General features: G+C 36.9%; 1 protein-coding gene across 1 annotated transcript; it reads right to left on the bottom strand.

Annotated features, from left to right (window-relative positions):
• Window positions 1–9,350: 9,350 nt before the first annotated feature.
• bcl6aa (BCL6A transcription repressor a) lies at window positions 9,351–15,986 on the bottom strand. Its single transcript, XM_056459925.1, has 9 exons — window positions 15,937–15,986; window positions 12,937–13,108; window positions 12,610–12,831; window positions 11,522–12,490; window positions 11,028–11,209; window positions 10,781–10,948; window positions 10,565–10,695; window positions 10,348–10,485; window positions 9,351–10,256 (listed from the first exon to the last, which is right to left on the bottom strand). Exons 1-9 carry the CDS (start codon window positions 15,965–15,967, stop codon window positions 10,113–10,115), a joined length of 2,157 nt encoding a protein of 718 aa, XP_056315900.1. The 5' UTR covers window positions 15,968–15,986; the 3' UTR covers window positions 9,351–10,112.
• Window positions 15,987–25,445: the final 9,459 nt, after the last annotated feature.

The raw sequence follows: 25,445 nt of genomic DNA, 5'->3' as shown, positions 1-25,445 counted from the left end.
TCCTTTTGATGAAAAAGTCTGTTGGAAATTTTTGTTGGAGTTCAGTTTGACACCTGTAGTTAACATCCTAGTCCCAAACTAAAATGTAAGTTGATTAGAGTAAAAGAAACACATAGTTACTGTTCCTAAAATATATCAGTGCCTTTGTTTTGTCAAGATTTTAACCTCTTAAGGCCTAATGTGTTTTTTTTTACATGCATTTTCTACTTCTCTTTTCTATTTGGGCTTATTGGAAACTAATAACAATAAAACCATCATCTTTTGATACAATGTACTTTCAGAGAAAAGTGCTGTCCGTATATGTGGACTTGTGCTCTGAATTTACATAAAACACTTTTTCCTGAATGTGTTTAATGCATATATAACATAGAATTTAATTTCTTTTAACTTGCTTTGACTATCAGAGAGTGAAAACATTTTCCCCCATTGTAGACAGTTACAAATATGGTTTGGGACATTTCATTTGCTGCAAAACAGTATTCTGTAACAAAATATAAAACATTCAAAGTATTTTAAATAAACACTTAAGAGCTAAAATGTTCTGTCCACGTATGTGGACACTCAAACCCTAGGAAGTTAAGGCACTTCTATGTGCTAACTAAACTAATCATAGGTTAATCTAAGCGAATGTACACCACACTACAAATATTGGGTTTAAGTGTGTTGTAGTTTAAAAAATAATTTAAGTTATCTCAACTTCAATTAAGTGACAAATTTATTAAGTTAAACTGATTTAAAAATAGGTTGAAACCTCATTAACTTAAAATAGGAAAGTAATAAAACATTTGTTGTCATGACATGTAATTTTTACAATGTATAAAATTTATTAAACATTGATATGTAGGAGGGTTACATTTTTATTTTATTTTGTATAATGCAGTGAAGATCTTTAGCTGTTTTGAGTGTCATATTGCATTCTACTTTAAACTGTGACAAGTCAAAAGATTTTCAGTTTTGATGATTTATTTATTTTCTCAGTAGGCTATACACCTTGCCTTACGTTAAGTGATTTTAAATTCCTAAAAGTACCACGGGTGTGTGGTGAAAAATATTAAGGAAAAAAAAACATGAGGATATTTCTAAATTTGTTTATAGCACAGAGTTCACTTTAAGGTTGCATTCTAAAAAGTTTAAGTAATATTCACAGGATTTGTTTTAGGGACAGTCTATTTTAACAGCTTCTATTTCATTTTATTTTAGCTGTTTAGAGCACCCTTTTAAGCATTGGCTAATTAGCTACCAATAAAAATGTTAATTTGTTTGAACCGGCTGAACCACAAAATAGACAAATTGCCATCAGCCGGTTTGTTCGTTTTCTTGGTTAGGTTCGCAGGTTGCTCTTAAAATAAACAGATAGACATACGAGTTTAATGAGAATGGTAGGTTTGATTTTTTTTTTTTTTTTTTATGGTTTTCCAAATCGTTTTTTTTTTACTTCACAAACCCGGTGTAAACTCTAAAAGTTAATTAAGCCATAATGAACCGTGATTTTCTCAACACCTAATTTGGCGAAGATCACTTTAGAATTTTTTTTTTAATTCTTAGCACTATCTCTCAGGGTTCAAGCATTGTTCGCCTTTATACTTAAATATAACCTTTGGTTACCGCATATACTTCTGATTTCATGAAGGGATGTTAAAAGATTCAAATGGCTCTGTGCTTTTAGGAGAAATACACGAATGAGAGCTTCGACATGGATGATTGTTCTGAGCTACACCACAGAGAAGTAAGTTTAGACGAGGACTTCGTTTATATCAGCTAGCATATTCAACGTATAATTATGAGTTATTGACCGATGTAGCTGCATGTTGACATTACCTTCTCATTTAGATGAAAGACAGCATTGCCAAAGGTTCTGCTCTGAACTCCTTACTTCATGAACTGTTGGTAGAGAAGGTAGGATTGTTGTAAAGAACCAAAATAGGTTTTTGTTTGCAGTGACAAATTTTGATTTATGTTGTTAGGTTTCGACTCGGAAGAAACATCATTGGATTCTCGGACGTGAGGACCTCAACGATACTCTAGTTTATGATTTTGAAGTGGAAGAAGCAGCGTGAGATTTTAGTCAATGTATGGTGATCTATTCACCTTTTGACTAAGGATTTTAATTTCGTTTTTTTTAATTCCTCTACCTGTAAAACTTGTAAATAAACTATGTATTTTCAGTTTGTTTGTTTGTTGGAGACCCTCTCTCACAAAACCATTTTACCCAGAGAAGTCAATGCAAATTTACAACATATTTTAAAGAACGTTTTATTGGGAAAACATCCTCTGTTTAAAAGGATCTGATAAAAGCCATTTTAAAAGTTTTTAAATTCTAAATCATTAAATGTCTTATTCTAAAACACCTTAAAGATTTATTCTAAATTTAACATCTGAGGTAGATATATTATAGGTGTTGCAGATGAGCAAATACTATAAAATAGGTTTCCAGATGTCAACTGCATCAAACTATGAAAAAAAGTAATAGAGCCCATCATGGGATTGGAATTGTTTAAAAAGTTATAGCGGAAATGATAGTAGTTTTAATATTCCATTGAGTCTCTGTGCCTTCTATTGGTGGCGTGTTAAAAGCAACAAATCCTAATTGAATATGTCTTCAGTGAAATTATGGGCTTTGGTTTGTGCTTTTTAAATAGAATTTGTAGTGGAAAAGATCAGAACATCTGTGATGGCATCTGTTGTTTTCTCCCAGCAGGAATTGAGATTACAATACATGTGTACTATGAAGTTTTATTTTTTTTATTTTAGAGATTCATCAGTTGTATATGCTTTCTCCGGTGTTACAGAGAAAGATACAGGAAGTCATTTTTATCAACAGTGATCAGATTGTATAACCAAAGTCATACTAGATGAATTGTGCTGAATTGAAATAGTTATTAGATCTGGACAAGTGCTTACTCGTTGTTTTTGGAACTAAAGTGTGCAGTACGAATGTAATTTTAATATTGTTTCTATGTATATGTAACTTATTTTATCCACTTTTAGTATGGAGAGCTATGCTATGACATGTGAATTTCCCTTTGGGAATTAATAAAGTCAAACAAACAAACAAATTCTATCATATTAGTTAGTGAAATGCAGAATGTGAGAAAAGTCTAAATTTGAAAAGGAGGCAAATATTATGTATATATATATTACACACACACACATTACTACTAGTATATAGAAAGTTATTTTTTTAAGTGCTTGTGGAATAATTATTAAAAGTACCTAACTCAGCTATTTTAAATGCAGGCTTCCTGACAATATTCCGTTTTGAGTGACTGGTGTATACATACAGATTTGACTATGCACAGTACATAGTGAGGAAGTTTTGGATCTTTTTAACACTGACAAGTAAGCTTAATTTCAAGAGTCATGTTTTTGTTAAATCTATTGTGTTTGTACAGATTTCTGTAAGGGTTCTGTTCAAATAGGGATTGAGGTGTTCTCACAAATATAGTGAAACGTCTGCGTGTGCTGCTTAGTCATATTTTGGCTAAAATGTATACCCAGAAGTGGAAGACACATTAGAAATGTCCTGAAATATGCAAAATTTGAAGTGGATTGAATTAATTTTTATTGTAATTTGATGAGAGTGGGTGTTCAATAGTTTTAGGAAAACGTAGGGCCCTATCATACACCTGGCGCGACAAGGCGCAAGATGAGTTTCCACGATGTGTTGCTATTTTCAGACCAACGCAAACCTAATTTTCCAGTTTTCTGCCACATTGTGTAACAAATCTATTTGCGCCACTTTGTGGACTCATGGGTGTTGGCGCGTTGCTGTTTTGAGGAACTAAAATAGACTGCACAATAGACTAGCTGATAGCATGTGTATTTGTATATAACTCAGTTGTTTGACCACACTTCGTTATTATTGTTCATTTATTCGTTTGCTGGAAATTAGAACTGAATTTAGAAATAATTTTGAAACAAATCTTTGCGGTTAACAAGCTAAATTAATTATGTAGGCTAATGGATGTCTGTGCATACAACACGTTTCCTTATCCACAAAAGAGAGTGAAAGTGAAAATAAAGGCCGACTGGAGGAGGCTCATTCTCGTGATGCAGATGGTCTGTTTAACTTTTCTCACTAGTCAGGCGTTCAGTTTTCCACTTACAAAGTCCACTGTAGTTGTAAGTTGTAAATAGCAAATGCCCATGACGTGACGCAACTGACTCTTAAAGGGAATGGGGGATGAGACCCTGATTGGTTTATTCTCAAAACACACCCAGAACTCATTAAGAGAATAAGCACAACCCTGTTAGACCTTGTGCTGTGGTGCGGAGAGTATTTTTGGTCCTTAAAATAGCAAAAGTGGATTCGGATACTCCCTTAATGCTTTTGGGCCCTGCGCTTTAGACTTTGCACCTAGATCGTTAAAATAGATCCCTTAATTTAAGTAAAGATATTGAGTATTTATTATCTATAGAATTATTAACTAGTTGTAAAACCTTATGTCTGTGGCCCTATTTCCAAAGAGCAAGAATTAGAACAACAACAGCTAACAGCTAGACTATATTGGTTCAGTATAAAAACAATAGAGGTCAGTGGAAATTCCCCTTCATGGTCAAAAAAACGTGTGTGTTGTATTGTTGCATTCTAGGCTAAATTGCTGTATTTTTTGGTTCATAAGGAAGCAAAAGAGTCCCAGACCTGTTACAGTGTAACACAACAGGATCTGATACCTTTGTTTTTTTTAAAGCAGATTTCTGATTCCTCCCCTTATCCCCCAGAACAACTTTTGTTATACTACAGGCTTGCACAATATGACCTTGTGTTGAATGCATTTCGTAAGCTTTTTATTGTTGCTATGACATCTCACATTACATGATATATTTAAGATGGCACAAACTATGGTAATATGTGCACTTTCCATCTGAGCAGTTGTTGTGGAGTAAAAAATCATGTCTTGTGTATAAAACAAATGTAATTGTTGTGTTTTTGATGGAGTTGCTTGTCATTTGTTGACTACCTGTGTAACTTTTGAGAAATGTCAGAAAACTTAGCTGTTGAACTACTGTGGTTCATTTTTCCGTTCTGTTACTCTATACTTTAGTGCTTAAAAAAGGAACCGAAGACAACAGAGGTGTGGAGCGTCCAGTGTTCCTTCTCACTACCTCAGGCTTGTGGCGATTTGGTTCCCTGCGTTTTACCTCTCTGACTCTCTAACAATTCTGCCTTTGTTGTAGAATGCAAGACTACCCATAATGCAGTATGGAAAATGGAAGTATGGAAAAAATGTCCCTTTAAAAAAAAAATAGTAATAATAAAAAGGCCATGAACGAAATGTACTAGAGAATAATCCACAGTGACGTATTTCTTTGAACTTTCAATTGATTCAGATGTTAGAAATGTTGTATAATTAAATTATGTAAAGAGAATTGTGAATGGGTTTAGAAAAATAACCCTGACAAAGGCTTCACTGTCTTTGCTAATTTTGCACCTAAATACATATTCTGGCCACATTATTAGGGACACATTGCTAGAAATATTTAAGATTAATACAGAAGGTTTTGGTTCATGTTGACCAAATGTACAGATTTATTGTTTGCACATCTGTGATGCAAATTCACCAAATTCCAAAGTTTCTCTATTGTAATGAGATGTGGTGAGTACATGTAAGTGTAATGGTGTAGTGTAATGGTTTGGACATGGCCAGCATCAATACTCTGATAAACTGTGGTATTTAAGCAATGCTCAGTTGATACTAGGGGCCCAAAGTATGCCAAGACACACTCCTCCACACTGTTATACCACAACTACCATTCTGGACTGTTGATGCAAGGCAGGATGGATCCATCTTTCCATGTTGTTTATGGCTATTTCTGACCTTAGTGACCTGACCCATTAGACCAGTCAACCTTATTCCAGTTTTTTATTGTCTAGTGTAAGTGAGCCTGTGTGAATTATAGCCTCAGTTTCCAATTCTTGCCAGTTAAAGCCCATCTTCAATGTTCAATGTGTATTCAGATACACTGTTCTGCAAACATTAGTTGTAGCGAGTGGTTATTTGAGTTGCTTTTGATTTGTAACATCTAGGCATTCTACACTAGCATCTGGCATAAGCAAGGCATTTTCATGAATAGGCAAGGCAAGTTTATTTATACAGCATATTTCATACACAGTGGCAATTCAAAGTGCTTTACATAAACTGGAATAAAAGGGACAAGTATAGGAAAATATAAACAAATAATAAAAGTGATTTAAACAGATTAAAATGTGTTAAAACAGGTTATAAAAGAATGAAAAAGACATAATACTTTGATCTGTTGGACGTAGCACAGCTAAACAGATGTGTTTTCAGGATTGATTTGAACGTCCCTAATGTTGAAGCACATCTGATCATTTCTGGAAGCTGATTCCAGCAGCGAGGGGCGTAGTAGCTGAAGGCTGTTTCACCCTGCTTTGACTGAACTCTTGGAATTTCTAGTTTATATGATCCTAAAGATCTGAGTGATCGGTTTGTATTCAGTGAGCATATCTGTAATGTATTGAGTTCCTAGTCCATTTAGTGATTTATAGACAAGTAATAATACTTTAAAATCTATTCTAAATCTAACTGGGAGCCAGTGTAAAGACCTGAGGACAGGCGTGATGTGCTCTGATTTTCTGGTTCTGGTCAGAATCCTGGCAAAAGCGTTCTGAATGAGCTGCAACTGTCTGACTGTCTTTTTGGGAATGCCAGAGAGGAGTCCATTACAGTAATCCACTCTGCTGCTGATAAAAGCATGAACAAGTTTCTCTAAGTCTTCACTGCAAACAAAGCATCTAATTCTTGCAATGTTTTTAAGATGATGGTATGCTGATTTACTAACTGCTTTGACATGACTATTGAAACTCAGATCTGACTCCAGAATCACACCAAGATTCTTGACCTTATTTTTTGTTGTTTGACCCCTAGAGCCAAGGTACGCATTCACATTGAGAATGGCCAAATGTTCCCAAATGCAAGGACTTCAGCTTTCTCTTTGTTTACCTGAAGAAAGATTTGGCACAAACTGTATCTCGCTGAATATATCTCTACAAACCTAATGATGATTGAGCATAGAAATCCCAGTTGATTAAGCTGTTTCTGAGATACTCAAATCAAGGTGACTTTCACTAACAACCATGTCATGTTCAAGGTCACTTTTGACAGTTTTTTTTTTTTTTTTTGCCCATTCAAGCTCATTTGGACTTTAGCAGATTGTCTTCACCTATACATGTCTAAATGCACTTCTGCCATGTGATTGGCTGATTAGGTATTTGCATCAATAAAACTGACTTGGTCTGTATCTGAAATTGCCTCAATACAGTTAAATAATGCACTTTTGAGGGAGCAGCCATTTGTAGTGTCACCCGAAACCATAGTCTTAAGTGCACTCAATTAATCCCACAGTAACAAGCATACAACCGATATACACTCAGTGGCTAGAGAATACTCATAATACCCCATAGATATTTACATAAGATGTTGCGTATTGGAAGGAATGTGTCAATAGAGCCACCATTTTAGTACAGGCTAGCACTCCTTTGAAAGGAATGTGAGAACAAGGTGTAGTGGAGGACTGGCCATTGGGAGCCATAGATATGTAAACATTTCAACATATATCTATGATCGGGAGTTTTCCCGGTGGTCCGTATGCAAATATTTTTTTAAATTACAAAAATTATAATTTTACATCACTTTTCTACATAGATGGATGAGTGACCGCACGGGCTTTGCTGACAAAGAGCATGTGTTTGTGTGCATTGAAATGGATGATCCTCCCTTCCTGTTAAATTTGATCTAATCCATGTCCTGAAACACACCTCCTGACTTTCACTTCTAATTCTAACAGAGTGAGCGATTCATTTGTGAATCCACCAATATCCATGCGTCTTTCTGATTTAAATGGTTTTGTAATATTCAGTAATTTAGGGTGGAAAGTATGCACATTGAGGTGCTGGCACTGTTATATTATCAGGCACTCTTATAAGTTACTTCAAAAACTAGCCGCTACTTCCCTTAGCTGACAATAATACACATTTCTGGCACCGCAGCGTCTTGTTATATTTCATTTACATTGTTTGTTGATTTTATTCAACGCAACTAGCATAACCCTAGAATTTAGTGCAAGTTGGTGCTACTTTGCTTTATGATCAAGGCAGTAAGAGACTGTATTTTCATCAATAACGTTACTTTGTGAGTACAAAATTTCATGCAAATTTGTAAAAAACTAAATCTTAAACGTTGTGCTATTATGCACTGTATTCTTTGTTTGATCACTACTACACCCGTATACAGCACAAACGTTCAGCATCTTCAGATTGGCTTTAGTCTTGACTAAGTGCATGTTGAATGACTTTTGTCCTGGGAGCACTGTACAAATGTGGCAGCAGTATTGACGCATGCTCACGGTCTGTATGCGATATCTTGTGTATTTATCTATAATGCTCTGTGAGAGTTTGTGCACTGAATGCATTTTAAATAATTTGTTTAATAAATTAACATTTGCATACATGGCAGCAATCAAAATATTTTTTTCATTACTAATTGACGGCTTTAATTTTTATTAACCAGCCAAACGGCACTCTTCCTGCGCACTCAAATTCACTCACTTGTTTTCATTCAGTCCTTCAGAAAAAAGTTTAGATCTACTTCAGATGTTGACAACCATATATTAGTGCACTAATAGTGAATGAGGGTATAAGGGGCTATTTCAGAAATAGGTAATCGTGAAAGAGGGTATATGGGGCTATTTCAGAAATAGGGAATAGGGAATGAGGGTATATGGGGCTATTTCGGAAATAGCTATGGTGTCTGAAGTGTGCATAATAAACAGGCTACACACAAGTGTTAGACATAGAAATCCAATACTTTTATTTTACATTCATACATCTATATATTACAATAAGCTTAATGCATTTTTTTATTTAAAAAAAGCCCAATCCCAAAACAAGTCCTGAAAATGTATAGCTCGCACAATGAGTTGCATTTTTTTTATTCTTAAAGTGTGTGAAAAGCAATTATAAAGCACACATGCACACACACTCACTCCTTCCGTCCTTCTGTCCATGAAAACATTCTCACATGTCTGCACACTCAAAAAGGGAAAATAAGGACATGTGTTGCCCTTCAGTTGTACCTTAATAGAGCTGGACTGAATGAAACGAAATTCAGACACCGTTGAGAAAGGCACCTTGAGTACACAGTGTATACACAGACAAAAGAAAAAAAGACAATAGTAAAACCTTTACTGTAGCTTCTAGAACAATGACAAAACTGTAAACTTTCACTTGCCAAATGAAATAAAAAGTCACGTTTCTATACAAATACATCTGAAGCAAAATATCTCCTTGGTCATAACATAGCAGTACCTTTTTCTTTTTTTTAATCGTCATCCTCATCATCATAATTATTATTACTTCTGTATGCATATGTCTCCATGTCAGATCGGCTCTGCCAGCAGAGAGCGATCTTAATGTGAAGTAATTACATTTTGTCACAATAGTTATGCAGTTGCCTACATAGTGAAAGTTTATCAGTGGCAACCCACCTCATGCATGTTTTCCCATTTCAGAGAGCAGCCATCATTCAAAAGTACACAACCAAAAAAAAAAAAAAAAACAAGATATTCAATGTTATAATCACAGTTAGGAGTTCCTCTAACAAGACAGAGGCCGTTCCAACATAGTGTAACCTGTACATTTATATATATAAAAATCTATAGACACACAATTCTTTGCTTTGCAAGAAATGTTCGACATGAAATATTCCAACCTCAATCAAAATCCCCCATACCTTCATAAAAGTATGTTTTGTTTTTGTTAGAAAATACTGTATTTTCAAAAACCGGATTTAAATGTTTTACATTCCATCCTTCTTCCAACAAAATAAAGCTTTTTATAACTCAAAATGTAAAAACACTCTCAACATCAATATATATTTATATGCAAATATAAACAATAAAGTGACTACAAGAGACCATATTGTGGTTCTATGTTCAAATGTAGAGGAAACCCGTTTAGACTGGCAGTTAATGCCAGTTAGTTTTTTTTTTTTTCTCCTTGTCCAATTGACACAGTGTGGCACTAAAATTTTGAATGATTGTACAAGTCAGGTCATATAATGCCATGGTCAGGTCTTCCCATAAGTGCCTGCTCAGCATGCCTTTGTCAGGTCAGTTGGTAGGTCTGTCGACGACATGCGATATTGGATCTTGGTATTGGTGATGGCACCATGTTTCTGTCGGAGGTGTAACCGTAGCTGACTCTTGTGGCGAAAATGCAAGTTGCATTTCTCGCACTAAAAAATAAATGCATAAAAGAACAGCATTGTAAGGCATAGATGAATGCTTGTACTTTATAGATATAAATCACACTGTGTACATGCTTACATGATAGGGCTTTTCTCCTGTGTGTATCCGGAGGTGACTTTTCAGCGTCTGCAAATGGCGGAAACGAGTACCACAGATCTCGCATGGATATGGCTTCTCTCCGGTATGAATCAGAACATGAGCCCGAAGGTGAGCAACCTGTTCAAAAAGGTCATGTTATTCTTCCAAATGACTTTTGCTATGTCTAAGCAATTGACTGCATCTCAAAAGCACTCACCTGTACAAATCTAGCGCCGCATGTCTCGCACTTGTATGGCTTTTCTCCTGAGTGAATTCGCGTGTGGGTTTTGAGGTTAGCGGGTCTGTTGAACTGGGCCCCGCAGATATTGCATCTATACGGTTTCTCTCCTGCAGCACAAATGAAAGGAGGTTAAGCAAAACATCGAACACTGAAGCCAAAATGACATTTGTAGCAGCGGCTGTTTATTTTTACCGGTGTGAACTGTTTTGTGACTGGCAAGGTTTCCCTTGTAGCGGAATGCTGCTTGGCAACGGTCACATTTGTATGGCTTGTCGCTGTGGACCTGAAGCGTGTGGCGTTTCAAGGCTTCCTCCTCTGCAAACTTGGAGTCGCATTCATTACAGAAGTATGTTCCATTTTCTGTGAGACAGAGAAATGTTTTGGGTTGGTTTTGGAAGATGCAAATAGGTTTAGAAAACTATTTAGAAAAAAGTCTTACCACAACTGGAATCAGAATACTCGGAGTGCATCTCGGACATTTCCTCAGCCAGACGCGAGGTGGATGTGTTGGGACAGACGTCAGAGTGCTGTGGAGACTGGGAGCCACAGGATGAGCATTTTAAATGGTTCATATAGAGAGAAGAGTGGCTGTCGACGTTCCTCTGTGATCCCTCCAGACTTCTGCGGAGGAAAAATGCCACATTTTTAGCTCATTTTGCAGAGGAATTTACTCTAATTTTTATAGGATACTGAATGAATTTCACACATTCCAGCTAAGAGGTAAATCCTCTGTGTGCTTTAAGAGGATTGGAATGGATGAAGGAAATTCAATCTGGCTTTGTGGAGATGGTGGGTGGAACGGTTTCACAAAATACTCACAAACCTGCAGTTTCAAACTTTATTGTATTAGAAACTAAACCTCCCAATTGATTTCTGTGAACCAACTGTAGAATGACAGCTTTTTAGGCTAAGAGATTTAGGAGATAACCTCACCTGTTGATGATGTTGTTGAGACGACTGGCCTGAGGTGCAGGGAAGTCGTCGCCTTGCTCGCCAATCTTTGTTGTCACTTTTGAGTCAGGATGTTCGGAGTCAACATGGTGAAGGAAAGCAGACAATCCCGGCCTCTGCGGGGAGTGCATTCCAGGGTCAGGAGGATTGGTCTCCTCCTCCTTGGAGCTCTGATTGAGCACAATGAACTTGTATTTCTTCCAGTTGCGAGCTTTAGGATCTGGTGTACCTTGAGAAGTTGGAGGTTGCAAGGCCTGCGCGAGAGCAGCATTTTTGCTGCTGCTTGATTCCGTTGGGGAGTTGGGCTGGCAGTCTGATTTGAGGGGGCTCTGGGGGCTGCTCATCAAGGTTTTGCGCCCATTGGAGGATATGCCCATGGAGTAGTGTTGGTGGCTCAAATGTTCCTCCGCCAGGGAACTCTGTTCTTTCCCACTCTCCCTCTGCTGCTCCTGAGCCAGGCTGATAAAGCCGTGCTTTCTGGAGCTCAGCCCGATCGAATGGACTACTCCCTCCAACGTCTCCCGCTTCATATCTTCATCTCTTCCCAGCTCTCTGGAGGAGTATGACCCGGTGTGGCAAACAGCTGAGCTCCCACTGGTAGCACTGCGGGTGAAGTCATTCAGCACTGGGTTGTTACCGTCACCCGGCGAGCAGTGTTTGTGATGAATGATGCCTCCCTTTGAGAAGTCTGAGAAAGTGTTTTTAGTGTCTGTCAGCTTGCAAAGAGGAAAGGGGAAACCTTGCATGGGAAACTGGCCATAAAGGTACGAGTTGTTAGGAGCATTGACCCCGTTAAACATGCAGACACCATAGGGTCTCCCGTCTCTGAAAGTTGCTGATCGTCCAGACACATTATCCATCACCTCATGGGGTCTGTAACTGTGAATGTCTTGAGGTAAAAGCAGGGGGCTGACAAGAAAGTCCTCTCTGGGAAGTTTGATGGAGGAATCACTGCAGGAAAATATGCAAATTAAAGAACCGTTTTTCTTTCGCATTTAAGTATGGCACTTTATCTCTGCTTAACTTGCTGTATTTTGAAGGGTGTAATTTATTAACAAATCAAAATATACCTGGACTTTATGAATCTGTGGCAGGTGTCAACAACGTGGTCCATCTGCAAGTAGATGGCTGTGTTCATGATGGCCATGATGAGGCTCTCCTTCAGAGCGAGACGTGAAGTGTACATGAACTCCAGAAGGATTGCGAAACCCTCTGGGTCAACCTTCGGGTCCAGACTGATGGCGTTCAGGTTACATTTGTGTGAATCGGTGAAGATAGAGTAGAAGAGCCCACTGTGGAGAAATTATGATTTTAGTCAACTTTTCATGTTGCACTTTAACACATTTCCACCACAGAAAAGTATACAACAACAACAAACAAGCAGCCTTCAATTGTACCTGCAAGCCATAAGGACTGTTTTGTGTGCTCGAAACTGTTGTCTGTTGACCAGAATCGTGACATCTGTGAGGATATCTCTGCTACGCAGTCGGTTCAGGTTGAGCAGAACATCACTTGCATGACGCGTGAATTGGATGCAGCTGTCGGCTGCACAAGCCATTTTTTCTAGATCTGTTAGGAAACAATGAGAACTGTGAATGATGCAATCGACACACTTAACAACATGCAGTAAAAGAAAAGTTGGGTAATAAAGCTTACATTAGTGTTTAAAAACTTAAGTCGATGCTTTTCCCCCTTTTTTGTGAGGTCAAAACATCTATTAAAATAGTTTTATTCCTGTTATGCATCAAAAATTGTCATTGCGTACCTCCTCTGCCTTCTCTTACAAAGGAACACAAAAAAGAGGATACGCTATGGAGAATGACAGCCTCAGTCACCATTCACTTTCATTGCAACTTATTTATTTATACATTTTTGCATATACTGAAAATTAATGGTGACTGAGGCTGTCATTCTCCCTGACACCTCCTTTTGTGTTCTACTGAAGAAAGTCATTCGTATTTTTCACTACAGGGAGGAAAGTAAATCATGACAGACTAATCATTTTTGGGTGAACTATCCCTTTAATCTGAAAAATCAATTATATGTAGTCCTCAAAATACTGGCTTGTTTCTCTGCCCCTTCTCCGATAGGGGGCGACAAATGATGAAAGTTTAGAGAACTGACATCAATCCACGTGCAGCCCTTCTGTCAGGTCTGAGAGTCATTATTCATCCTACATAAAATTGTCTGACAGCATTTATAGGAACTTTCATCAAGTTAATTTGTTAAAAGGCTAGTCACGGAAAAGGCATATTTATCTTAGTATGTCCCAATTTCACATTTGCAGTTTTTGCCTTGCAAAGAAAATTGCTTCTTTCACTGCGATTTTAAAGTCTTTATGTGTTGAGAAAAAAAAAACTCGAATGAGTCATGGGAAAATGTCGTTAGGCTGTTTATTGCGGTTCTGTGGACCGATACGCTTTACTATTGAGGGATGGGTGTAATAACAGACAAAGTGGAAGAGTCAACAAAACACAGCCCAGGAATTATGTTAATACAGCAGAAGACTTTATTTTTGTGATGGATTCATTCTGTGATAGCCTAACATGTGTTTTTCTCTCCACCATCGATATACTCAACCAATCACCTCAGACGGTTCTCCCAGTCACATCTGGCGCCTTGACACAAATATAGTTTCGCTGGACGCCTTTAAATAGTTAGGCGAACATTTCTCAGATGTTGAACATTCAGTATTAGAGATTCTGTTTCCATTTGAGACTACATAACATCAATATCCCGACCGCGAGCTGTCATGATGCCAAAGCAGCTTAATCAGCCCGTGACTCTGGTAATGCTCTTGTGTGAGGAGGCGAAACACCCAGATGACCGAGAGAGGGGATCGGGATTTTAATGAGTGGACAAACAAATTAAAAAAAAAAAAACACGCACGGAAACCACCATAACATTGCAATACGCCAAATCTTTACAATGTTTTTGACAATTTGACCCAAACTCTTATAACAGCTCGTTCATGGTCTCCACAACTACTTTTATTATTTTAGAAATGTAAAGTTTATCTTCCACGAGGTGTCACCCAGAGACCGTTTTGTCATTCAGCGGTACTAAGCGACAAACAACACCTGCGACTCTCATATCAAGTCATATCTGGCAGATTCACCGGCATTTGAGCGCTCTTAAATCACCAAGACGGTAAACAGAACGCCAACTTCTCACGAACACAGAAAAGTGTCAAGAGTAGCCTACACGCGTTCCGCTGTTGAGCTCTAACGTCTCACGTTCTTAGTTTCCGTCTTAAGTGGTAGCCTAAATCTTATTTAACACGTTTATCCTATGTAACTGAACGCCAATAAATGTGCTCACTCCCCGAATAGAGCCCGCTCCACAACACGCAAAGAACAGACAGAGATTTATGAGGCACTCTTCGCTCAATGCCAAACAGCACTTTAAATATAGTCCATATCGGCTTATACATATGCATTGCATTTTAGTATCTATTTGGTGCCTCTCTGACACAGACACACGCATTGAAACGTACTCTAAAACTGAATAGAACACATTGGTGAGAATTGACACACACACACAGAAAAGAAAACATTAAGCTACAGAGAGAAACTCGTGCAGGCTGGTTTTGCTACAAAGTGACAGCTACTGCAGAACGTTACAAAGTTTTCTATTGTACCTCTACTGCCTAAACACGTGAAATGCAACAATGTAAAACTCCCTGGAACCTTTATAAACTTTATCGACAACGCACTTGACATAAACATTACATGCATTTTTAAAGATGGCATCGAGTCTCTGCGCTTCGGGGAAAAAAAGCAAATTGCAAATGCGCTCAACAGCCAAATCAGAAAGGGTTATTAGGATGTGATTTACACCAACACAAACAAGCTGCAAACACAAAGTACACGCTTTTGGCACAAGACAACAAAATCAAAACGGCACGAGAAAGAGCGAGCGAGAGTACAAACTCCGGGTTCTGAACTACTTTAAAAACGTGCGCTGCATAAAATAAAGCAGTGAAATTAATTTCTTCGCTCACGCTTCTGTTTTTATATTTAACCACGCAGAGCACTAACCCTGGTTTATATTCGTACCAACCAAGTGCTATTTAATCAACTCTAGAGCTTGTCTAGTTTGGCTGCTTTGGTACCGCGTCTGAATTTCCACCCCTCTTCTGCACGCACTATTTACGACCCCACGATCCCGCAGTGAGGACTGACAGTGCAATGTAGTTCATGCAGGACAAGCCGAACTGTCAAAACTATTTTTACCAGTCAGACCCACTGCATTAACAATCTGCTCTGAAAACTCCACAAAAACACCTTAAAATCAGCCGAAATAACATTTTACCCTAAAATCCAATAAAACAGCCTAATGAACATGTGTGACTAATGGCAACAGCGCGCCAGAGGAAAAGAATGTAAAAAAATCACCTGGTAGTGCTTTCCTAGAAACTTCTTGCATCACCACTTCTAAGAACCCCAGTTCTAAGAATCAGAAGAGCTCAATTCTCGGAATTTGAGCTGGCGACCATACCATTTTTAGAGGGCAGGGGAGTGTCGTGTTTTGCTTTAAGTTTGCATTTCTGCGGTTATTGCTAAAAATGTGATTTCACATCACTGCACTTTAATAATAAAATATGATGTTTTTGTAAACGACGTTTAAAATGTAAACGAAATCATTATATCGCCGTAAAGATTGAGAAAAATAGTGGCACTCGTTGTTTAATTCCTCCTCTCCAATGGATGAGTCCAGACAGAGACGGTCACGTGGGGAGAGAAAGTGGCTTACGTACGTTGTCTTTTTAGCCCAGCCTCAAAATACTCAGAACTAATTTGCTATTCCATGACATAAGCAAAGTGTCCATTCGTTGCTTTTCACTGTATTAAACCCACGACCATAACCCAGTCTTTACAGAACATATCTGGAGCGCTTATTCACACGGACACGTTTTGTTTATTTATTGTGTTATTTTTGATACCTTTTTCCTATTATGTTGCCTCTTCAAATCTGTGGACCAGCCGGCCAGTGGGCACAAGGGTTTGTCTGATTGGGATTACATACATGAACATTGAGACATTGTGCTTGCATACCGGCTCTCTCGCATCTGGAATGTCGTTAATTTAATTTTAGACGATTGTAACTTTGATTCAAACTGCTTTGTTCTCGTCGTGGTTTGTCTGTAATGTCCATATACCGGTAGGCTATGATGACGAACTGCCCTCGAATGGTTTAGGTAACTGTGTTCGGGAGGAACGTTGATTAATATTTATTTGACGTGTTAAAAACGCTTCGTTTCGGAATTGTGCGGGCTAATTGTCAAGTGACGCGCGAGCGCTTGCCTCTTAATAAATGCAGTGACAGAGGCAACAACTGACTGACCAATTCATCTTCTTATGCGTACAACTCCGCATTTACTAAACAACATTTGTGAAGCCGCTCGATCTGTATAAACTGATTTTACATTCCGTGAAGTGTCACATATCAATCACGGTGAAACTCGATGTCAGCGGCATACTAATAACAGCAGTTCGTACAAACACTTGTTGTTTAGGCCCACGGATATTCAATATATATTTATATGCGAGTTCACTGCGTTAAACTGTTTGCTTATGAATGGTCTTTGATAGTTAGTTTTTATAATCTACTCTTCTTGAAGCGTCGAAACTTTTATAAACTGAAATTAAGCTGCAAAAACCGACATATAGTAAGCATCTGTTCGTTAACCCCAGGCCTCCGTTTATTAGCCTGTAGGGCACACGTGTTAATCTCCAGTAGTTTTAATGCCTTTTTTTCTGACGTACCGCAAAATATTGGAGAATAAAAAGAGTATCTGATATTCTTCTATCTTTACTCTCCTCAAAGTTTGACTCCTCATTCTTCTGAAGTTAGCTGAAATCGATGCAGATGTGGACATGTTTTATCCTGTCAAAGTGGCCATGTGGTGATTTTGAAAAGCATCTGTCAGAAAGCATAAGGAAGAGGAGATGACACGTCTGTTTGCTGCTTTGAGCATATTCTCTTCCTCTTTCAAGTTAACATTTTTTCGCATCTGTAAAGTACTGAGCGCGAACAGTTAGTGCTGGTCCAAAACCATAAACTGTAAATAAGGTCCAAACGCACGTCAGGCGCCGTGTTTTCCAGAATACACTCGCAAACTTTGAAATATCTTTAAAAGTCTAGCAAGCTCCCTGAGTTTTCTCATTCGGCTACAACAGTAGTTACTGCGGTATCCCTTGAGACACATGAACTCATAAGAATAACTGATAAAGAGGCAGAAAAGAAAGTATGATTTAGATGAGATGACCCATCAAATAAACAGCGGTCAAACTGAAGACCCTAATTTACCTCAGATATTCAGAAATCAGCTAACGCTGGTTTAGCAAACACTATCCTCGATGTTTGTGTCAGAGATAAAACGTTCTGTTTTTAGCACATATATTAGCCTATATTTTAATAGATATCGTCTCTGATGCATGTTCTGGTTTCCAGGAGATTAATTTTTGTAAGGTAAAGTGCTGAGTAACGAACAACATGAATTTAATATGTGAGCATTCCCTTGGGCATTCTATAATCTCTCTTTGTTTCTTGTCACTGAAATTAATTATTATTGTGTAATATAGGCTATGCAATCTGAACTCTGGAATGCAAGGAACTTTTCCGCTGGGTCGTAAATATTTGGTCTGCTAGTTGTTTTGGAGTCTCGTTTGCTCTTGACGTTTTTGTATTTAAGGCCTGTTTAGTTTGTAGATTTTGATATGATGTCCTTGCATGCTTTTTTGTTCTGAAGATTGGCTGTAAAATTTGTAATGTGGAAAACTTTCAAAATGAACAGCATAGTGAGTGCTTTATATTATTAAACCCATTTTGCACATTTTTTGTACAATGTGTTTATAACCACATGGAATATGTTTGTCGTTTAGTACTGTGTATTGTAAATGTGTGTAGATGCATATTGGCGGATAATAAATAAAATAGTTTTTACTACATTTTGATGTCAAGTGTTTAATTTGCTTACTTTGAAGCTAAGCTTTTGTGGCGTGTGCATGTGAATCAGAAATATGAACTGAATATTTATATTAGAGGTAGTAAGAACTCCATTAATGGTGTTGTAATCACACTAGTTGTCATATTTCCTTCTGTGAGGCTAACTGTAAACTCTGACCTACATATACAACCTTTTACATAACTATCACCTGTAGTTTTGAGCTTAAGCTGAATGGAAAGTCATCAGGAACTTTGTCTTTTTTCATATTATCATGGTAGTTTTGTTTTGAGGGAAATAATAAGAAGAAATGGAACAAGTATTGGACAAAAACGTGTTTGTATTAAAGATGGTGGGTAGTGTAAATTAATCTGTATTACAAAAAATGTTTACCAGGTCTGTTAAATCTTGATTGGTTTATTCACTTTGGATTTGACATGTGGACTGCTGAGTGACTGACTTTCTGACATGCTCACCTGAGTAACTGCGTTTGTGGCTCCAGCTGTGGGGAGCAGGTCCGTCCTCCCTTGTGCCGTTTATACCCTGACACAGTAGCAGCATCTGTTGGGCTGTGGCAAAAAAAAAAAAAGGATTTCAATGTATGTTTTACATCTAACAGATCAGATTTTATTTTTTTTTGTCTGGATTTTTTTTGCCACCATAATATTTTGCTGATTTTTCCAAAATAAACGACAGATATGAGCATGATGATTCTGATATTGCGAAGGCTATGTAATGTCATGTTTTAAAACGTAATAGAGAGCAATTTATATTTTTATTCAATATAATTTTATTGATAGACAGTTTTTAGTCTGACCTCATTTTTGTGATTGTTGTTTACCTGTTTCGTAGGCTCACATTTATGTGTGCTTTTTTTTCTTAACAAAAAACGGCTGCTGCTTATAAATTTACTTGAGATGGTAGAACGTAAAGATTAAATTTAAATATATATCTAATTTCTTTTGTTCTTTTCAACTTTTGTTCTGATAAACATCATAATGTAAATAACCTGACAAAAAGAAGGTTGCACTTCTTTCTCGATCGAGTTTATCTCTGATCTCTGTCTCATTCTTGTTTTTTGGTTTCATTTGTATCTTGATTTTTGCTTTGTATATAGTACTAATACAGACACGAACTATTCACACACATTGAGTGATTATTATTATTTTTTGTTGTAGATCTGCTGTATGGCAACAGTGTCATCATTGCACCGTTTAGTTATATGAAATGGTGGAACATCAACAAAGGGGGGAAAATCAAAAACACTGCTGAACTTTCGTGACACTGTAGTGTGACTCAAAGGAAAAAAAGATCTCACAAAGCACTGAGATAGAGATCAAATCAGGCAAGTGAAAAAGTGACAGAACCTGACATACAGCTTTTCTTTGTTTCAAAACAAGGACTATCAGAAAGCTTTGGCTTCACATTATTCGTGAATCACACAAAGCACATACTATAATATGATATGACAGACTAATATTCTGTCACACTTTATAGTAGGTGTTCTTAACTACTATGTAAATACCGACACAATGATAATAAAAAAAAGATTGTACTTATGCAAAACATGTTGCTATTGCGATGGGATACTGTGAAGGTTATGAACAGGCTTAGTGTGTAGGTTTAAGCGTTAGTTAACTAAAGTTAATTAATGACACCTGCTAATTAGGTGTTTATATTTTTAAATATAAGTACAATATCAATACACACATAAGTATCATTCCGTCAAATGAATAATTTATTCATTAGTACATTGTTGAGAACAATTCAAATAGAGTAAAATAAAATTCTATTCAGATGCAGATTTAATGACGGTAATTCTTGAACTTTCTTTTCATCCACGAAGCTTCCAGTCATACATGGCACATGATCAGCCCTGCATTTTTATCATAGTTATTCGTTAAGTCACCTGTTTTTCCAAATGTTGCTCAACCCCCCCCCCCCCAAAAAAAAGTTTAAGTTCATACACAGAATTAAAGTGCTTTTACAATATGAAGTTCACTAAATGTTACTTTTACTAACACTTCTAGTTCTAAGGCATCTCATCGTCAATCTCTTCTAAAATGTTTCCTTCATAATTACTCTGAAAGAAATGTGCGCTATTGTAGAAGTGCAGAAGACAGGAAGACATGTTCCAAAAATAGTTTGCCTGTGCTCTACCTTGGCTAGTTGTAGCCCGAGTTGTGTGGGCTGATTTTTTTTAGCGCAGAGGTGGAACAGACATACGAGCTGGAACGCCTCTACTGTTTTTTTTTTTTCCTGTGAAGATCCTTCATATAGGCAGTCATAATACAAGCGACAGCTTGAATATTTTTGACCTTCTCGTGACAGCCCACAATGTAAAAAATTAATTTCGACAACAACCCACATGAAATGCGTTTAGTGTTGTGAGAGGCAGAAGTCATTTACTTTCCTCACTTTAACACTGATTGACCTAGTTTATTATTTTGGCCTGAGGAGAGAATTGAATCAACGTAATAAATTGATTTCTCTGACCCACTAATACCAGCTTTGATTCCAGCGTGTTCGTTTAGAACATCTAATTGTTGTAATAGATAATAGCTGGAACAGGATGATTCAAGACAATCTCGTCTTGATGGTTTCTTTTTTTTGACCTAAAGCTGTTCTCACAATAGAGCAGATTTAGCAAAGATTCAGGCTGATGTCAAGCACTTAAGCACTGTGCGGAATATCAGAGGGTCTGTGTGTGGTTAAAATACATATTTTTAATATTTAATGTAGTGTACTTGTGTTAGTTTTGTAAATAAAAACTTATATACCAGTTTGTACTGACCTAAAAATTTCATAATGCTTTACGATGAAGTCAGAGTCAGCATATTCACCTTGAATATGCTATTAGGCTATTTATTTATTGAAAGTTGCCTTTTAAATGGAATGCCTTATTAATTATTATTAAATTTAGGTCACAGCCAGTTACATTTTAAAGCCTGAAGTTTGCATTCTTGTAAAATGTTCAATTCTATAAAATATTCACAGATTTTTTGTTTTGTTTTGTTTTGTTTATGAGGGTCTGAAAGATTTTTATTAACACTTTTTTTTTTGATCAAACCAAAGTGACATTTTTATCACTATAATTAATTTAGTACAAATATTATTAACAGAGCAAACACTGTAGAGTAAGGTCAGATTAGTTAACTTTAATGAATACATGAACTAATGCTGAATTAATTTGTTTCAGAATATATGAATCTTAATCTGTTAATATAAAATACAGCAGTTCATTTGATCAAGAACATTACGTAAAATGAACAAATGCAACGTTTTAGTAATGTATTAATGTTGAAATGAACTCGAACTAAGATTTAAAATATGCTTTAGAAGTGTTTGGTATATTTCATGTTAACTAATAATGTTAAATTATCCATTAATTAACAGCTTTTCAAGAATTATTTGATCTTAATTATGCTATAAAGAGTGTTTTTTTAAATATGCACTGCATTTTTATGATTGTTATATGAATAAAATACCTTTTTAATGTATTCATGAATAAATTCATACATCAACAACAGCACACACACAGACGTGTTTTATTGAATAGTGGTAAGGGAAAAAAGGCTCAGGTGTATTTAAAGGATATTAACACACAACACATTTACATTGAATGATTAATAAATCAAAAAAAATAATGATTAATATTATATTAATAAATAAAAAAAATAACACAAAGATTTCAAATTTACTTTCGACGTATCCTCTTCATGTTAACTAATATTAGCAAATCCTTTCAAGAATTCCTTCTCTTCATATGATATGAATATGTTATTACGACTTTTAAATTATGCACCCCATTTTTGTAATTTTTTAACAAAATACATTTTTAATGGTAAAAATGAATAAATTCATGGATTAAAAAAAGAAAAAGTTTTTGAAGTCATATTGATGAAAGAAAAAGATTCACCCTGAACCGAGGAAGGTGTTTTGAGCATTTCTGCCAAATGATATCAGTAATTATTCACAGCATCATTTATTGTTGAAACTACTGTTCAACCTTCACAAAAGCACTCCCTTCGTGATTAAACCCCGTTTCCTTAATGCGATCACATTGATATCCACCCATCTGGATCCGGCGCCCCACTAAAATCACCCCAGGTGTTCGCAAACCAACAGGGGAAAGTCTCTTAAATAGTTAAGACCCTCCTTCACAACAACCACCGATTCAGCACTGCCAAACAAAGAGCATGTTGAGCTTCAAAACAAAGAGCAGCGTCAACTTTATTTCAATCCACTGGAGGGTTGTTTAAGGCCCTCCGATGTGGTTTTGCATAATACACGGCCGTAAAAGCATCCAGGAGTTTGTAGAGAAATGTGTAATTTGCCACGGCCCCCTGCAGTGCCCAACCACATGCGCAAGAGATAATTACTGCAAAACCTTGGCAAACTTTTAGCCAACGAATTCCACACGAAAATAAATGACCCACTTAGAAAAGCTGGATGAGGAAGGGGAGCCTTGATCAATACTCGCTGTGTTCAACCCAACGCTTAGCAGATACCGAGCAGCATGTGCAAATGACACATCGTCACCAGGCCACTTTCCCAGTGATTTGTTGTTTGGGTTGGAAAGGGAAACGAGCTGATGACAAGAGATTAGCACTTTTATTCGGGTTTGTTTGAACAGGAATCAGCAGCACTGGCCGTCTGTTCTGCTTTAACTTTTACTTACAAGTTCTGAAACAACTGTCTGACGGTGCTGAATAGGCACCACGCGCTGCCCATTAACATTAGCCTGAGTGCCGGAAACTGCCCCACAGTCTTTTCTACACGAACGGCAAATTTTTACCCCCATCTGATAGCAAGGTTTTTTTGTTTTCTAATTTTTTTCTCTTTTTTTTGCCAGCTTCAGCCTTCATTGTCAGCGAAGTCTTGAGCCAAGCGTGTTCATCAGAGGAATGATGCAATGGAGCTGTAACTCGGTGCGGATCCGCTGTTAGCAAGTGCACTGAGGTCCTCTTAGTTCTTTAATATAAAAAGACTGCTTTCGGGTTGTGAATAAAAATTCTAAAGGAAGCCTTTTCTTTTCTAAATTTCCACAGAGAATTGAAGACGTGTCACAAGGATAACCACTTTTAAGATCAGCAATTTAATGCTTAGTTTAGACTGGTTTCACACTTTACTTTTTAACATGCTACTTTCTGTGCGTGTATATATAGTTTCGCTGGCACGTCTTGCTCTATAATACCACATCAAAACAGATAAAACGTGACCTTCCAGTGTCAGGGAGACCGTTGCATCATGATATGCTGAAATATGAGTAAAATTGTGAGTTTAGACTCGTGGCATTGATGTAAAGTGTGATTAGTATATACCATTTCTGCATTTGAATCATCCGGCGCACTGTGCGCATTGGTGCATGGAATTGCTTTGTTGGTAGAATTGAAATTATAAGTTTGCTAGTAATTTGGATTTATTTTTAATAGAGATAACATAATCCACATTATAGGGAATTTTAGAATCTCATCTGAAAACTAAACCCTTAATCGACCTTTTATGTACTGAAAGAAGATTGCCAGATTCCTGTTCGAGATGAAAGAATGCCTGACGTCTTGGTACTGTTATCATTCACTTTTGTATCTGTTTGACTACATGCTGTAGTTCACCAAGACCCACGAACCGCACTCATCTCCATAAGCTTTGAATATGGCCTATTTACAGTTGTACAGATGCATCACTCCAGAAAATGCAATCACCAAGATGCACAAATATTTCTCAGGTGAACTTGTACTGATTGATTAACATTATGTTGATAGGCATTTTAAAGGAAAGTTTATGTTAGGATGGTATTTTATAATTAACATTTCCTACATCATTAATGAAAATGGATTTACGAGCAGACAACCTTGTGATTTTGTCGTCCGTTGATGAGCCACAAAATAACCAAAAATTCTTAATAGTGTATGTTGGGTAACTGTTGGGTCATGTGTTATCTGGGGTTAATATCAAATGTTTAAAGTCAAATGTTTTTTTTTTTTTTTTTTTTTTTTTTTGATAGCTGTCCCACAATGTCGTGGTAAACAGCTTCGCGCACAGAAAACATTCTCAACCACCCTACATTTATGAATTTTGGCAGACTGATTTATGTGAAGAAATGTACACTGCATTGAAGGCATGCTATTAGATCAACCAACATAATTCTGCTGGGATCTTAGCTATGCTAGTGTCATGCTCTACTGCTTAAGCTTCATATAAGTGCACAAAACGTACAATTGACAATAAAATTAAAATGATTAAATTAGATTTGTAGTTAAAATATTATATGATGTTTAAGTTTAAAAATGATTAAGTATGCTTTCATGTTTTATTTTGTTGTAATGTTTGAATGTTTGCTTTTTTTATTGCCAGTATGTAAGCAGCTTATAACAAACTCTAAGAATGAAACCTTCCTGCATGAAAGCCTGTAAAGGATGTGACGTTGAAGGCTCTCTAACACCGAGCGATTAAACGCTGGGAGGACTTGATGATGCTCTTGAGTCAAACCAATAGAGCCACTGTTCACACCATGTGCAATCTATTGTGTTATGAAAATGCAGGGATTTTTTTTTTCAATAACTAGTTTCTATTTTCCGCTGTATAGGTTTTGTTATGGTTATGCCTGATAAACCTCCAGCATCTTCGACCCACAAAAACACAGCATTTTGAAAGCTGAAGACTCAAAGTTTGGTGCTATGTTTCAGTATAGATGTACTGAAACACAAACATTTGAATAACGAAGATGCAGTTAAGCATAATCGCGATCTGACTGGTCTTCTGGAATTTTGTGTTTTGTTATTCATCAATTCCTTCTCATATGACAATCACACATCTGGTAGAATGCAAGTATAGATGCCAGCAAAATATGCCAACCCAGGCTGAAAACATAGCCCTACGTTATATACATTTCTGGAGAGCGCCAATTACGTCCCACAAGGTACGTTTTTTTTTGTTGTTGTTTTGTTTGTTTTT

The sequence above is a fragment of the Danio aesculapii genome, chromosome 6, assembly GCF_903798145.1.
Source record: "Danio aesculapii chromosome 6, fDanAes4.1, whole genome shotgun sequence".
NCBI lineage: Eukaryota > Metazoa > Chordata > Actinopteri > Cypriniformes > Danionidae > Danio > Danio aesculapii.
This window is presented reverse-complemented; position numbering and strand designations above follow the sequence as displayed.